General features: G+C 36.3%; 1 protein-coding gene across 2 annotated transcripts in view; it reads left to right on the plus strand.

Annotated features, from left to right (window-relative positions):
• Window positions 1–15,981, plus strand: part of ZMYM2 (zinc finger MYM-type containing 2) — an 88,524-nt gene that overhangs the window by 50,704 nt on the left and 21,839 nt on the right. For both annotated transcript variants that reach the window (XM_065730110.1, XM_065730109.1), the window contains exons 8-10: window positions 613–729; window positions 1,283–1,433; window positions 11,368–11,540. In XM_065730110.1, coding sequence (XP_065586182.1) covers window positions 613–729; window positions 1,283–1,433; window positions 11,368–11,540 — 441 coding nt within the window. The remainder of the gene's footprint in view (window positions 1–612; window positions 730–1,282; window positions 1,434–11,367; window positions 11,541–15,981) is intronic.

Consider the following 15,981-nt stretch of genomic DNA (forward strand, 5'->3'; position numbering starts at 1 on the left):
TGTTCTTACATACAAAATCTACAATATTTCTCTCAATCTGAAAACCCAGAATTGCTTTGGGCCTGGCTATCTGAAGAGTTGTGTCTTCCAGCCATGGTCATTGAAGTCAGCCAGGACTGTTAGCTAGTTCTCTCATATCTGAGTAGATGCAGGTTTATCACTAAAGGCCTGTTAATTAATTAATTATTATTTTTTAAAGTGGTATTGTTAGGGAAGGCAGTGATTATCTGCTTTGGTCTGGTTTGAGTTTGAAAATATTTTTGTGAAATTCTTTGACCAAAATAAGGCAAGCTTTTGTGATTAATGTGTTCACTTTGGGGAGGGGCTTTTTTCTTTTTCTTTTTTTTTTTTTTTTTTTTGCTCTCAGATAACAGGCACTAGAAATGTAAGACAAAAATATGACTTAAAATGCAAGGGTAAAGGTTCAAGTGTGGAAATTCTAAGATGACAAGAAAAAGGAAGATGACTAACCTGCTGTGCTTTTGCCTAGAAGTGCTCCTGTGTTCATCTATAAACTCCCAGTTTTTCAGACAATGTAGACTTAATAAAAAAATACATTTTCAAAGTAACTTTAATTTTAGCAACCTATATATGTATGCTTTTGTTTTTCAGGCTCTCAGCATTCAGACTTCCACAAATGGTCAGTTTGTGTCTCCTGGTGATATTCAGTTGAAATGCAATTATTGCAAGAGTTCTTTTTGTTCAAAGCCAGAAGTACTAGAATGGGAGGTAAGGTTTATTTCCCTGTTATTTTTTAGAGTGGTGAAATGTTTATAGAAGTTTAAACCTGTAACTGCCATATGTTTTTTTCTAGATAGCTATTCTATAAAGCATGAAAACTTTTAAGTTAATAAAATCTGTGGTTCTGTAGAATGTAATTCAACTTTGGCATGGATAACACATTATTATTATTTGTTCATGTAATAAACAAAAATACATCTGTGGAATTTAAAGAAAAGTGTAATTTTTCACCTCAGCTGAAAATTTGTAATCTACTTTTGTATTCAGTTATTGTACTGAATAGCTGTGAGAATAGTCCATTGTTACGCTGCTCTGTAAACAGAAGTATCTGAAGAGAATGCGCCATGTTTTTGTTTGTCATTTTTATATAAATTGATGACTATTTGTAGCACTTGATTAAACATTGCTAATTTTTAGCATTAGAAGCCATGCCCTAATTGTATACTTCCATGTTTATTTACACAGCATATAAAAATCCGCAGTTGTACTTAGCAGATTTCATGTTAACCCTCTTTGTGATGCTTTGTAATTTTGTGTTTAGAATAAAGTGTATCAGTTCTGCAGCAGAGCATGTTCTGATGATTATAAGAAACTGCACTGCATAGTTACATACTGTGAATACTGTCAAGAGGAGAAAACACTGCATGAGACAGTCAATTTTTCTGGCATCAAAAGACCATTCTGTAGTGAAGGTATGTATGTACTTGAGGTTTTTTCTTTTTTTTCTTTTTATTTTTGTTTCTATGTTTCCCTGGGGTACTGATCATTATAGCTTTATTACAGTTGACTTACTGTACCAGTATTTAATGTTAAAGTGCAAGTTACCAGCTCATTCTGTTGTAGCTGAGGCTGAAACAGAATTTTTCTTCATTATTAGTGTATATATGCCTGTTAATTCATCTGAGCTGCTTCTGTGGTCTCCTGTTGAGTCTTTCAAGACTTACATGTTTTGAAATGTATGCAGCAGAAATGTATGCGCCAACATGTTTTGAAATGTATACCCACTTTTTACTATACTGAGTAATACCAAGATTTCTGTTTGGTTAGTATCTTTTAAATTTAACACAACAATGAAAATTCTTTCTGCATTAACATTGGAATTATTCTTTAAACAGCCTTTCTTTGATGTAGGTTGAATAGTATCATTTAATTTTCCTGACTGATTATATAGATTTTCTAAAAGAATGCAAACATTACAAAGACAAAACTACACAAATTGCATAGAATTTTTTTTAAGTTGTGTCAAAATACTGTCTTAATAGAAACAGAAAATAGTCTTCACCTTTCCACTTTTGGTGAATTGTCCTTTGATAACTGGTATTTAATCCTGATCTTAGAACTTTAACTATGAGTTTGGATGACCTGTCTTGGGAGGATGTAGTAATTTTTTTTGAAGTAGATGGAACAAGAATGCTTTCACTGACATTTGATAAGCTGTAACAAATGTGCCAGTTTACCTGTAGAAGAGTCCAGTTTGCCTGGAGAGGAGTAGAGTTTATGGCTGGAAGCATCTTCCTTCCTATATTCCTTATAGCTCTGGACACTGAATTTTTTGTTTTGTTGAATGTAGTGTTCTGGTAGTGTAGATGTTTTTACCATCACTACTTCGTGTGTTGTGGATTGCAAAGTGATAGCTGGAGAGGAAAAAGGACAAAAGGCCCAATTTTACAGTATGTCGCAACACTCAATAGCATCCACAGGATATATTCAAATATGAGAGCAACTTTGTTTTGAGTCTGTAGATTACAGAATGCACCAGCATAACTGTGGACTCTGGACTTCTTCAAATCCCAGTAACTGTCACAAGATTCAATAAGATTCATAAAACCTAACTGTACAGTATTACTGCTTCTATAGAAATTTCTTTATGAGGAGGCTTAGAACAAGTAGAATGGGAATTGTGTCTCCTATTGGAAAATTTGGGGAAGGAATGAAACATCCTCTTCTGCATAAACACAGTTACTAGATGAGGGGAATCCATTGTTGGAAGGCTTAGTCTTGGTCCTGAATCTGCATATTCTGGACTACCATCTGGAGAGCAGGGATGATCTTTGAGGCTGAATACATCAAATGTTACCATTAAAACAGAGTTTATTGGCTTAGTGTGACTATCAGAACCGCTGAATAACAGAGAATATGTAGTAAAAAACCACCACTGAGTAACTCAAATAACTGTGGCACAAAACTGCTATCTTGCAGCTTAGGTCTATTTGTGGTACATGCAAAAAAAAAAAAAAAAAAAAAGCCACCTGTCTAGTTCCTGATGAAAATGAATTGCCGACCTGTGCAAAAGCTTTGTAGAATCTATTTGCACCCTGATTTCTGAAGGAAAGCTAATTAATTGCCAGAGGATTGTGGTCAATAGCTGTATGTCCAGGTGGAGCCTGATGACAAGTGGCACCCCTAAGGAGTCCATTTGGTGACCTTTACTCTTTAACATTTTTATCAGTTACACAGATGATGGGATCTAATGCACCCTCAACAAATTTGCAGACAGTGCCTAACTGAGAGGTGCAGTTGATACAACAGAAAGAAGGAATGCCATCCTGAGGGACCTGGACAGGCTTGAGAAGTGGGCCCATGTGAATTTAATGAGATTTAATAAGGCCAAGAGCAGAACGTTGCACTTGGGTTGGAGCAATCCCAGATATGTGTGCAGATGGGGAGAAGAACTTACTGAGAACAGCCCCGTGGAGGAGGACTTGGTTGTCCTGGTAGATGAAAAGCAGGGCATAAGCCAGCAGTGTGCACTTGCAGTCCAGGAGGCCTACAACATCCTGAGTTGCACCAAGAAGAGTGGCCAGGAGGGAGAGGGAGGCAATTGTCCCTGTCTACTTGGCTCTCATGAGGATCCATCTGGAGTACTGTATCCAAACCTCGAGCCCTCAGCACTATAAAATTTTGGAGCTATTGAAATGGGTTCTGAGGAGGGCACCTCCCCTGTGAAGGCAGGCTGAGGGGGCTGGACTTGTTTAGCTTAGAGAAGGCAAGGCTGCGAATGAGCCTCGTTGTGAATTTCCAGTACTTAAAGGAAGCTCGTATACAGGATGGAAAACAACTTTTAATGTGAGTAGGTAGTGACAGGACAAGGGGGAATGACTTTAAACTAAAAAAGGAGATTTAGATTAAATGATGGGGAAATTTTTCACAGAGAGCGGTGAGGTCATAAAGCAGGCTGCCCAGAGAAGTTGTGGTCCATGCTAGTTTTGTTATTGCAAACTGTTTAAGAAACTCCAACAGAAGAATTATTTTGGTGAGCGTGTAGTTATTCTTCACCAGAAGATATTGTGTTGTGATTTGAGATGAAATACGAAAGTCATAAAAGACTCTACATTTTTGGAAGAAATCATACTCTTAGTGGGAAAATTCTGGCCAATTTAAAATGTATATTTGTAGAAAAAGCTTCTAAGTAAAATCAAAAGAAGCTACACAGATGATGTTGAAATTCCTTTGAGAGTGCTTATTCATCTTCAGGGAAACTCATGGGAAACCACGAATACAACTTGGCTGCTTATGTCTGCCTAGTGGAGTACTGAAGATGCCATCATTCTCTGCTCACATTTTTTCAGACCTGAGGTTTTATTAGACATACATGCATTTCTGTAGTTCTGCACATGTACAAAATGAGTAAACCATGGCACCCGCATTCAAGTCTCTGGGATCACTGTTTCAGTGCAGTTTGATCCCAACTCTGTTTCTTAATACATCTTTTGAGATGCTTGAAAATATGGGCTGTAAATAGCTGAAATGTCCGTCACAGTAAAGTATAGTCGTGCTAAAGGTGGTTATTAATCTTTTGTGGTGGACAATATACTTCCTCTGGTTTTGTCTGGAATTCGGATGCTATGTGGAAGATGAGCAACGTGAACTGACTAGTTGAAAGTTTAACCTGGTTCTGTGACTGAAGTAATTAAACTCTTCTGGTGTTTTACCATTAGGGAGGTGTACCAAAATACCGTTATCCAATTTAAATGAGATATGCTGAAACAGGGTGATCTAAGATCCTTATGAAATTTTATGTATGGGTAGTCACATGATACGCAGTTGAGGATAGGAGCCTTTCTCTGTGTCCTTAAGAAGTTGTCGATCTTTGGCAGTCCAGCAATGGAAATGTTTTATAGTGAGCATCTCCATCGCTTTCTTCTTCATAACTTATTTGGCATATAATTTGTGTTTTCCATGGAACTAGTGCTGTGATTTAAATAACACGTTTTAATAATTTATAGTATTAATTTTAGTAACACTGATTCTTATGCAAGAGTCTGCTTCTTGGAAAAGGGTCAGTAAGCTATGGAGTAACACTGTTCTTTTAAAATGAGTAATATAGATAAAGCTCAACTAGAAAACCAACAGCAGTATAATAACGTTGACAGTATGCTGCTATGTCCTTGGAATTATGTGCATCTAAGTACAAGATTCTTCAAGATTTGATATTTCATCTAAATAGAATATAAACCTTTATGAAATACTGCAGAGTTGACAAGTGGAAAAAAATAGAATTGTGAGTTAAAGCATTGTGGATTTTAGGTTGGCATCTTTCAGACATTCCTGCAAAGTGGTTTGTTACATATGTTATTAAATACTTAGTTGATTTAAGATTTATATGAAAATGCTACAGATACTGAGAAGAGCCTAAGCACTAATGTTTTAAACTACCTATATATCAAAGTTTCACAACTACTTAAGAGATTCCCCAAAATTAGATATTAAGAAATTACAGCCAAAATGAAGTTTACATTGTCAGCTGTCTATAGAGATACTGATGTATGAAGTCATGCATTGAACATTTTGAAGGTGGTAACAAAGCACATGTTTTTATGGCCATTTTTTGTCAGTTGCAACTTCCTAATTGCATGCTATTTTGCAATGGGACATCATGAAGTTATCAAAGGTTGATAAGTAGCGTACGATATATTGACAGGAAAAGGTGATATTTATTCAGTATGTGTAAAGTTTTATACCGCAGTTAACTACTTTGCATAATAAAGTTTTTCTTTGACAAGCTTTCTGGTTTGTACTCCTCCTGCTCTGCAGCTCTGACAGTGGCCTACCATATTAAATTATGGTATATTTTCAGCTTTGACAGCATGTTAGAGTTTGCTTTTGCTTTTGTCTGTATCCTTCGGCAACATGCGATGCATCTCTCTAAGAACTAACCTGATGTATTGGCTTCCTTGGGGCTTTCTTTTGAGGTTTATTCACTGATGAATTAGAATATTGTGGCAAAATGAAACAAATGAAAGGCAAAATTATCTTAACTGCTGTAGAATTTATGATCCTCAAAAATGCCTTAGGCAATTTTAAGAGACATATTGCTAAATGAGGGAAAATGTTTCTTTTCCGCAAAGCAGATTGGTTAGTACAAGGTGGAAGCCATCTTAAGAAGGACTTCGAGGTGCTTGAGTTCTCCTGTGAGAGTACAGTGTGCTTTGACAGTTATGAAGAAAATTTGTTATGAAATGTCCCTGATATCATATTGAGCCATGGCAGTGTTTGTTAATGAGCTGTGATTGGCACAGTGCAGTTGTTCAGGCTATGTTGTTTTATTTAGTAGTTTGGTGTTATATTTTTGAGCTGCAGATGACTATTACAAATTCTGTTATGATACTCTTTTGCTGATTAAGGGGGGAAAGGGGAAAGTAACATAGGAAAGAACGTATTAAAACCAGAGAAGTCCCTTATGAAATATTTAATAGGCTGTCTCACTGCAGAAGCAGTATCTGAAGGCTGTTGGCTATCCTGAAGTAAAGCAGATCCATGCTTTCCAGAGAAATGCATGCAGAAGAGCTGAAGAGTCAGTTTTTGTGGAATGCTATGAGTAGGAGAGTCTGGCTGTGTAGACGTAGTTTCTAATTAGGGCTTGGTTGTATATGTCTTTTATTTTCTGGGATTACCTTACTATTTTTATGCATTACTGTGAATTTTGATACTTCTGACAGCATTTCTACAGCTGAGAATGTCGAGTGCTAAAGATGCGCTATGGAGGAGCTTATTATGTTTATCTTCTGTCTGTGTGTCTATAGAACATTGATACTGTTTGAATTTTGAGTACAGGTTACTCTGAATCTGACATCTTGATGTAGGGCTAATTTCTAACATGGTAAAAAATATAAAAGCAAAATGTGAGGCCTTATCTGTTGTTTGACAACAGTCTTCATTAGATTTGCCGTCTTCTGTATAATTCCACTATTATTTCTTTGAAGAGTTTTCAGTTCTTTATACAGAGACAACGTTGACTATTGCAAATATGGGATGATGTCAACTGAAGGTGCTGAAATTATGAGCACAAGAAGAAAGCTGATAAATATGCTTATTAACCTGAGAGAATAATAAATTTAGAACAAGCAGAAACTGACTAACTGAATTAGGGGTAGGAAGGAGAATATAGAAAAGAACTTAAGATCTGAAATATTGACTAGGATAAGTTTAGAATATATAGGAAGTGAGCTGTATTTGCATGGTAAAATAATAAAAGTTTCTTCAGCAGAAGACATAGAAGGAAGCAGGATTCACTACCTCCCTGTTACACAGAGAGAATGGAGTCTATTTTAGTGGTAATCCCAGCAAGATCCAACACTGGATGCTTTGCATCTCTTTTCATAAGGATAATGATGCTTATTAAGAAACCAGAGACTGGAGGTGATAGAAACAAGGTGTGGAAGAGGTGGCTATTGAACTCAAATCAGTAAAGAGGATGGGAGTCGAGGAAGGCAGCATAATGACATGGATTCATGAGTTTGCTTCAGAATTTGTCAAAGTCTCTCTTGTGGTATTGCAGTCCTGTTGTTATTCATATCTAGATGAAGTTGTTATGAATAATAGTGAAGTTATTAAAGGATGAAAGAACAGTGAGTCTGCTATGTTGCTTGAAGGAAGGGAGAGGTAATCCAAGTACAGCCTTTGAGTGGCAAAAAAACCTATTTACTTTTAGGATGGAACATTTACATTGTATAAAAGATGTTATTCTTTGAGGTAGCAAGAGACTGGTGAAGATTCTGAAAACAATCCTATTTCACAGCTTCTTGATGTGTGAGTGTACTGAACTTCCAGTAATTTCAAGTAGCTGTCACTGGTGGAATAGGACCCAGGTTCCTGGTAGCTTGCTTGTGTTAGTCTGCAGGCAGTCAAGTGAAGTATGTTTTCTGCCATGAATAGCTCTGTAGGGCTGGACCTGAAAGATCTGGGGAGCGTTGAAAGGAAGCTCTCTTGACATTTGACTTGTCTGAGGTGAAGGCTTGGAAGAACTACTAGTGTATCACCCTGCCAGTAAACTGTGTTGCACATGCTCAGATGCTTAATCTCCCCTTCCAGTTGGATCTGGGAAACCGAAGTCTAGAGTTTAAATAAAGGATGGATTTTAGTCTGGATTTTGTTTGGCAGCCATGATTTTAGTAGCCTAGATGAGGATGTGTTATGTTGATTTAGGAGATGCTAGCAACTTCTTTTATGTCTGGTTCAAATTTTGAGTTGGAGAAACATCATAAAATGCTGTTGAAGTGATTTCTTGTAGAATATTGGTCTTAAGATAGGTCTTGTGTTAAAACCTTGCTAAAGAATATAATCAATTATCAGTATAGCTGTAACCAAATGATCTGCACTTAATTTTTCTTTAAAATGACTAAGAGCTAATTTCTTAGAATCACTTAAAGCTCCAGAGGCTTCCATCTAGTCGTGATTGAACTGGTATACCTTGTGTTGTAGCAGAAATCCTGAAAGGCTTGGAATTTACATGCATCTTTTCATTCAAAATGATGGCGCTGGCAGCTGTTGGCATTAGGCAATGCTTATTCCTTAACCCGAAGTTCCAAGGGCAGTTATGTTGGCCAAACCTGTATGATTCTAGTGTTGATATTGGACACATCAAACAACTAGTGGCTTTTGTTTACCCATCCACAATGTTCTGTCAGTTAAGGCCTACTTCTTGTTCGCATCTTCAAAGCTAGCATGGATGCTACTGCTCGGTTAATTTGGGATTTCTGTGAAGATCAAGTTGTTTGAATGAACTCAGTCTGTTTTGCCAAAGGAGAACATTTTTTTTTTCCATTACTGAAATAGAATAATAACAATCCAATCAAAACCATAACCTTAAGATAAAAAGTAACATTCTAAGTATGTACAGAATAGCAATGGCCTAATTAAAGTATATCCTATATGAAGAGCTATAAAAAAGCATTTTGTTTTCCCTTTGTCTGAATCAATGAGAGCTTGAAGCAACCAAAAGTTCTCTAATAAGTGGATTATGTTACATATTACAAAGATGTTAAAAAGAAAAAAAGCATCAGACATCTATTTCTGAAGAATTTTGCTTATGATGATGCAGAAAGACAAGCCTGTGCTTCTGTAGTAGAAATCTTCAGGGATGTTACAGTCTTCTATCAACGTCTGAAGTTTTATGAAGATGGATTTTCTATCCTTAGTAGAGGCATCCTTCATCTGAAGTCCTGCAATTGGTAATTTAAAATAAAAGCAAATAGAAGTTTTTCAGGGGTTTATTTTCAAGGCTGAATTTAGGACTTTTGTCTCTTCCTACTTAGTTTTCACTACTCATTATTTTTCATCACTCACAGAGAGGCGTGACTGTAGAATGGAAAAATTCCTTCCTGACTTCCTTTTTAACTTTAGTGTTCTTCAATTTTACTCTCTATAACTTAGCAGGCAAGAAAAATGTAAATTTTATGCATTCATTTTGTAGGCTATTTAGCCAGCTAGCTTACCTGATTGGTGGTAGAGTATTTTTACTAGCTTTGGACTTAAAAAGTGGATGCGACAAAGACTGGCTTTTCAAAGGCACAGCTGAACAGGAGAAGTTGTGGTGCTAAGCTGTCTCTGGGACTGTAAAAAATTTGGAAAGACTCTGATGCCACATGCAGTAAAGAGAAATATGGCCATCAGATAAGACACTAAGAAGAATTTTTCTGCACTTTAACCAGTACTTTGAAGTCATTGGTTGCGCATACTGGTAACCTTCAGAATGATTTTCTTCCAAGCTGTGTATTTAACTTTCAAATAAATTACACTGTAAGGGAGATTGCTTGCTTTGGATCCTACCTTCTGCATGGCTTACTGTGAGTTAATAAAATATTCTTTATTCTGTTGTTATGGAATCTGAGTTATAACTTAAGAAATCAACTGAAAGTACTGTTATTATATACAGAGTATTTAATTTGTATGATATTCTGTAATTTTGTTAGTTTGATATTGCTAGCAAATTCAGCAAATTTAATTTTTAGCAGAATTTGTAACATTGCAAGTTAAAATTCCTCAGTAACCTTCTGCTTTGAAAAATGTTGTCTGCTGCAGTTACTGCTTGCATACACATCTTTTGTGATTTTAAAATTGGTGTCAAATTCACTGAAATTCAGAATACCAAATTCTTACCTAGTTGATAACAGCACAAGGCAGATAATTGAAATTACTGAATTGTATTTTAGATGATATTTCAATATTCTGTATAACAGAGGAAGTACATATTACAGTTTCTTTGTTGAGCAGAAGTACATAAATCTTTACATGGTAGACAGCATGCCCCAGCAGAGCAAGTACTTGGAAGACCTGAGTTCTGGTCTTGGTTCTGTGATATTTGGGAGATCATGAAAACAGCTGCAGCACCTTAGATAGTAATCTGTGTAGATGTTGTCTTGTCCCTCCAGTATTTAATATAGACAGTTGCTTCGTCTTCTCATACTATTCTCCTATGTGAAAGTAGCACGATGATAGAGATGCACGGACAAATGTGCATTAGCGTAATTATGGAGATTTCAGCATCAGCTTGAACAGAAACTAGATTTAAGATAGTTTAAATACATTATATTTTCAAGTAGCCTATGTAATAGCTACAGTATTCACCTTTAATGCATTTAGTACTTTAGAATGTCTTTTCCAATTTGCTTGAGGGAGGATCAGATTATTGAAGAGTATAGCTCTCATTATGATGACCTTGGAGTTACAACTTAATAGCAGATGCAAATAAGAAAAACCAACCCACCTAATGTGAGCACAAAAAGATGTGTTGAATGCAGTTCTTAAACAAATTTGTAAACTTCAGCATTAACGTTCTTAGAACTTGTAATTGTTTACTTTGTAGTTGCATTTTTATTTTTTGTAGGAAACTCTTCAGTTCTTAGATCTTCTTGTGCCTATTTGTGTTCTTAAAAGTGAATGAGTTGTCAAGGCGGCTTGTTGTACTAACATGAATGGAAGTGGTAATAGAAATAAGAAACTTAAAGATAGGTATTGTTGTAGTGATAGTGTTGCCTAGTTTACGATTTCTGCTTGTCATTGTCAGGATAATCTAACATTCTGAGAATATGTAACAGAATGATTTAATCCCGAGACAGTGTTTCTGCAGGGGTCTGTCTGAAAAACATGCAATTTTTCTGTTTATTCAGGGATTTGATAAGCACAGATTAAGCATAGTGTTTTGTGAGGGGATGCAGATATCACACGAAACCACAGAGTTGTGCAGGAAAGATTTTCAGGTAAAAATGTCATGAAATACAGTGTATTGTGCAACCTGAATTTTTCTAAAGCCCCAATTGTTAGCTGTTGTTTTCAATATTTAACTCTTAACTGTGATATCTCTCTGTAAAAATTACTTTGTTCCTAATATTTAAAATCTGTTTCCAGGCTGCAAGCTGCTATATAAACAAGACTTTGCAAGACGGTTAGGACTGAGATGTGTTACTTGTAATTACTGCTCACAGCTGTGCAAAAAGGGAGCAACTAAGGAACTTGATGGTGTAGTGAGAGATTTCTGCAGTGAAGAGTGCTGTAAAAAATTTCAGGACTGGTACTACAAGGCAAGTAACTCAGAATTTTTGAAAAGAGCTCCAAAGTTAAAAAATAAAATAAAAATAAACATTAAAAAATTACCAAATATGCACATGTGAGGATATCTCAAGGACTGTGCAGCAAGTATGGCTTACTTCAGCAAAGCATTTGCTACGCAAAAGGTAGATGTATTAATTTCATCTTTTAAGTTTTGTTAGAACTTAGAGCAGCATTTCTACTATCTGATTTATTGATTCATTTGGCAAGGAAGTCTTGAGGTACGGAAAAAAGTCTACTATGTACTTTACAATCACAATTTTCCCCCTCAATTGATACCATATTTTTCTTATCAAAATTTCTTAAATGTGTATTCAGAATGTTGAAAACACTGTTAACAGCAGCTGGATGATACCTTGAGTTGAATGATGAAAAACTAGACTGGCAGATCTTCGTCTTCCTGTTTTTGCCTCCTTTTTTGCCTTTTCCCTTCTCCCCCAGTATGCACTGCAGGGCCTTTGATTTTTTCATTATTTCACAGTGAAAAGGATGGCAAGGGGAAAAGCAAGACCAAATGGAAGTCAAATGTGATGGCACCTGTTTCTAAATCTCTGGAAGTTTAACTACCTTGTGAAGCACAATCAGCAAAGAGTTCACATTTAGTTCTGTTCTGTTTTCATTTTTTGAAAGAAAGAAAGGTGAGATTGGACTGGGTTTAACCTGCGATTAGAAACATGGATAAAATATTGGTCTCTGATGTGAACATCCTGGAAAGCTACACTGCTAATATCAAACCAAGAACAACACTTGTGGATGCATTAGCAAAAAGAAACAGTACAAAATTCATCACGTTACCAAAACTCTGGGCACAACCTGAAAGGCAATAAAAAGCTTGAAATGTTAGAGGGCTAGATTCTAGTCCTGTAAATCAAGATGATCTACCTACCGTAACAGAACCGAATCTGAAGATGTATCTGATACTTTGGAATGACAGATTCCAGAACTGTTCCCACCCAACCTTGTGAAGTCTTCATTTTGAGTTATGTACATACAGTCCTTTTAGAAGTTCCTGAAAGAAAACTACTGAAGACCAGAATCTTCCATCTCATGTGCAAACAGGGTGACAAAGTTGGCTGCAAAGTTTTTAGACATACTAAAATGTCATTCCATACAATAATAATCATTATGCCTTAGAACTTGAGGTGTGGGCTGAAATTCATCCCTGCATAAAAAGTGCCTACTAATAGGGAATCTAATAAAGCTATGGTATGCTGTAGAGATCTCTTAGTGATTCAACAAATAATAGTCTGGGGGTGAGTGTACCAAAATAGTGTATGTAAACTTCTGTGGAAGTTTGTACTGTGATTCAGATTTTCAGAAAAGAGTTTAACTTCAAATTACCCTTTAGATATGTGGGATAAAGCAATATCTTAGTTGGTCTATAAATGTCTGCTTAAGAAATGCTGCTGGTACTCTGGTACAGAAAAATCAGATGTGCCCTGGAAAGGTAATTTAACCACATTGTTAAATAGTGACTTTTGATACTCTAGAGGATACTGAAGTGTTAAACACTTTCGTGCTTGCTAGTGGAACTAGTGTTGCATGGTGCTGAATTGTTGGTTAATTTTTTTTTTTTCAAAATATTTCTTAGTTTTTGCCTTATTCAGTTCTGATGTTAAGAGTTTGGGATTTACTACATAAAGACAGCCTGGAATAGGCTTTGGTATGTGTATTTTGCTAAAATTGTCCTTTTTCCTTTACATTCTTGCTGGTAACTTTCCCCACTTTTATAAAAGTCACTCCAGGTATCCTGGGTTTTGTAGTGCATTGTTAGTGAACATTCCTACCTAGCCATAAATAGGTACTGATTAAAACGTAGGAAGACAGACAAGATATGGATCCTTCCCTCAATTTGTACTTCATTTGCTGTTTTGTCTGTTAGCTTCTTAAAAGAATAGATATCTGTGTATGAACTTTGTCTCATTTATACAATGTCTGGAGTTATTTTGGAGTTGCAGTAAATGTGTACACGAAGAGAAATAAGTAGTAATAACCTAGTAATGTTGTAACATCAACATTGTGTTCATTAAACAAGTGTTTGTCTCCATCTTCGTCTACTTTTTTTTATGGACACATTTTTCTCACATAATCATCTGTAAAACATCGTAACTTCTAAAAAATATTTCATTATTTATGGGAGAGCTTCCATGAGTGCTAAGTTCTCATCACAGAAGGCTAGGAAAAGGTAGCAGTGGTAGAAGCACACCAGGCTTATCTAGAAGTATTCCTCAAGCTTAATATGAGTGATTGAAATGTTGAAGAATAATACAGCTGTCACCATCTGGTGAATGACAGCTGAAATTATCAGTTGGTGGCAAATTCTGAGGAAGTGGAAGTGTCTGTAGTGTGGCATGCAGTGCACTTCTAAGAAAAGAATAAAGACTTCTGATGTCCCTGTGTTATGAGTGCTGCTGTTGTAAACTCAAATTGCATGCTGTGATTAGGATGGTAATTTCTGTCATTTTTCGGATGTCAGTATAAATATTTTAATAGCCTGTTTGATGGTGATTTCGATCGTTTGATGATTCCTATATTAAAGAGCTGAAGGTACACTGAAAAGGAATGTTCTGCATGGAGAGAACAGCAGAAGTCTGTTTCTTAAAATATATATTGTGAAGTATTGCTGAAAATACCACAGCTAAAGTGCAAATATTGGTCATCCAAGTTGACACTGGAATAGTGATTGGACTGAGCATGTTTCGTAATAATTACACATTCAGTGGAGTTCAGATGTCTGTAGCTGAGACTAAGTGTGAAGGTGGGGAGCCACAGTCTGAGGCATAAGCAAAATTATGATAGCTAGTGAGCTGCAAAACCATTGTAAAAATCTGAAATATTGCAGCTGGTATTAATCTAAATGGTAAAAGCAACAGGACAACCTCTTGGAATTCTTCCTGTCCAAATTTAGCCATTATATAGTTAGATGTCTCAATTTCAATGAGGTATGCTTACAGAACAGTTGTAGTCTCTTATAGTCAGTCACTCTCTGGAAAAACCTTAGTTCTTGCTTAGTGTAGATTGAACCGAAGTAGCTCAAAATAGACAGCTAAGATAAAGTCAAATGAGTGTTAGTCCAAATCGCTGAAGAACACTGGGAACAGGTCAGTTCCCATAAAAGCATAAGGAACTCAACACGTGAAAAGTCAGGTTTTAAACCAACTCTGGCACAAACAGTATTGATTTATACATTTTTAAATTGGTGCTGGCAATTTGAACTTGTTGAAGTCAGACTGGAGAAAGAATTGGACCAAAAACCAGTCATGAGTGGAGAAGGAGTTAGGTGTGGATGGAGCGCAGAATGATAGAAGGACTTAGAAGTAGGGATTTAGGGGTTTCAGCTCATGTATAGTGTTCGTATCCTAAATGAAAACAAATGGAAAGGGTAAGGAAGGAAAAAAGGAGAACATCCTGAATTCAGTTTTTCTTTCAGTGATTTCATGGTTAGGGAATTGGACAGAGTAAGCAAGCAGTAGGAAACGTCAGTGCATGAGGAAGCTCATGGTACTGGCTACAGAAATGGTTATGTTAATATTTAGAATTAGTCTCATCAGAGATGAGAACTGAAGTATCCGTGCAGAGTAATATTGGGCTTGCTAAGGATTAGTGATTTACCATGTTGAAGCAAACTGATTTTTTTTCACCTAAATACCATAGTTGCAGCCCAGGAGAGACAATAATTTGCTTATTCAAAAATTTGAATGAAGGAGCAAAAAAAAGGAGAAAGCAATTAGTAGCTACAAGTATTTCCTGCATTTTACATGGTTTTGCACCTTTTTCCTGTATAGGACAGAAAATGGAGAAGTGGTGCTTTGAAGGTAAAGCTGTGTGCAGCAGTTTGGAGTAAGTGGGATTTTCCATATGTGGGTCAGAAGTCATTCTTAGTGATCACTGTTAGGTGAGCTTGACAAATAAATAAATATACTGCAAATTTATATAATTTTATCTTTTTCCCCACCAATATTTCAGCTTTTTGGTGGCTTTGGAAGGCTGCATTTACGCTGAAGGTGCAAATTCACCTTTTTCCTAACTAATAAACCTGAGCTATTCTGGCACCACTTTATACTCTCACTTCCATGAATGGAGTTTACTTGGTCCTTTGTCCTTCTGAGAACATCTTATGCTGCAAAATGAACTGTCTCAGCATCAGCAGAAAGTCAAAGTGACAAATGTAACCAAGTGAGGGAGGAAGGGGGTGATGCAGGTCCCTGACCTTGTACCATGCAGGTGCATGAGAACTGCACCACAGAAAGGGAAAAGTGCCACCTCCCCTTCCAATGGCACCTTTAATTGCTTTATTTACTTTAATTGCTGTCAGACAGGTTAAAACATACATACTTCCTTCACATAAACATGTTAATAAATATATAAAATTATATATGCTCAAAGCTTTTTATACTGTTAGAAACAAGTCTA

The sequence above is a fragment of the Cyrtonyx montezumae genome, unplaced genomic scaffold (assembly GCF_038088225.1).
Source record: "Cyrtonyx montezumae isolate F1298 unplaced genomic scaffold, pur_monq_1.0 scaffold_12, whole genome shotgun sequence".
In the NCBI taxonomy this organism is placed as follows: Eukaryota; Metazoa; Chordata; class Aves; order Galliformes; family Odontophoridae; genus Cyrtonyx; species Cyrtonyx montezumae.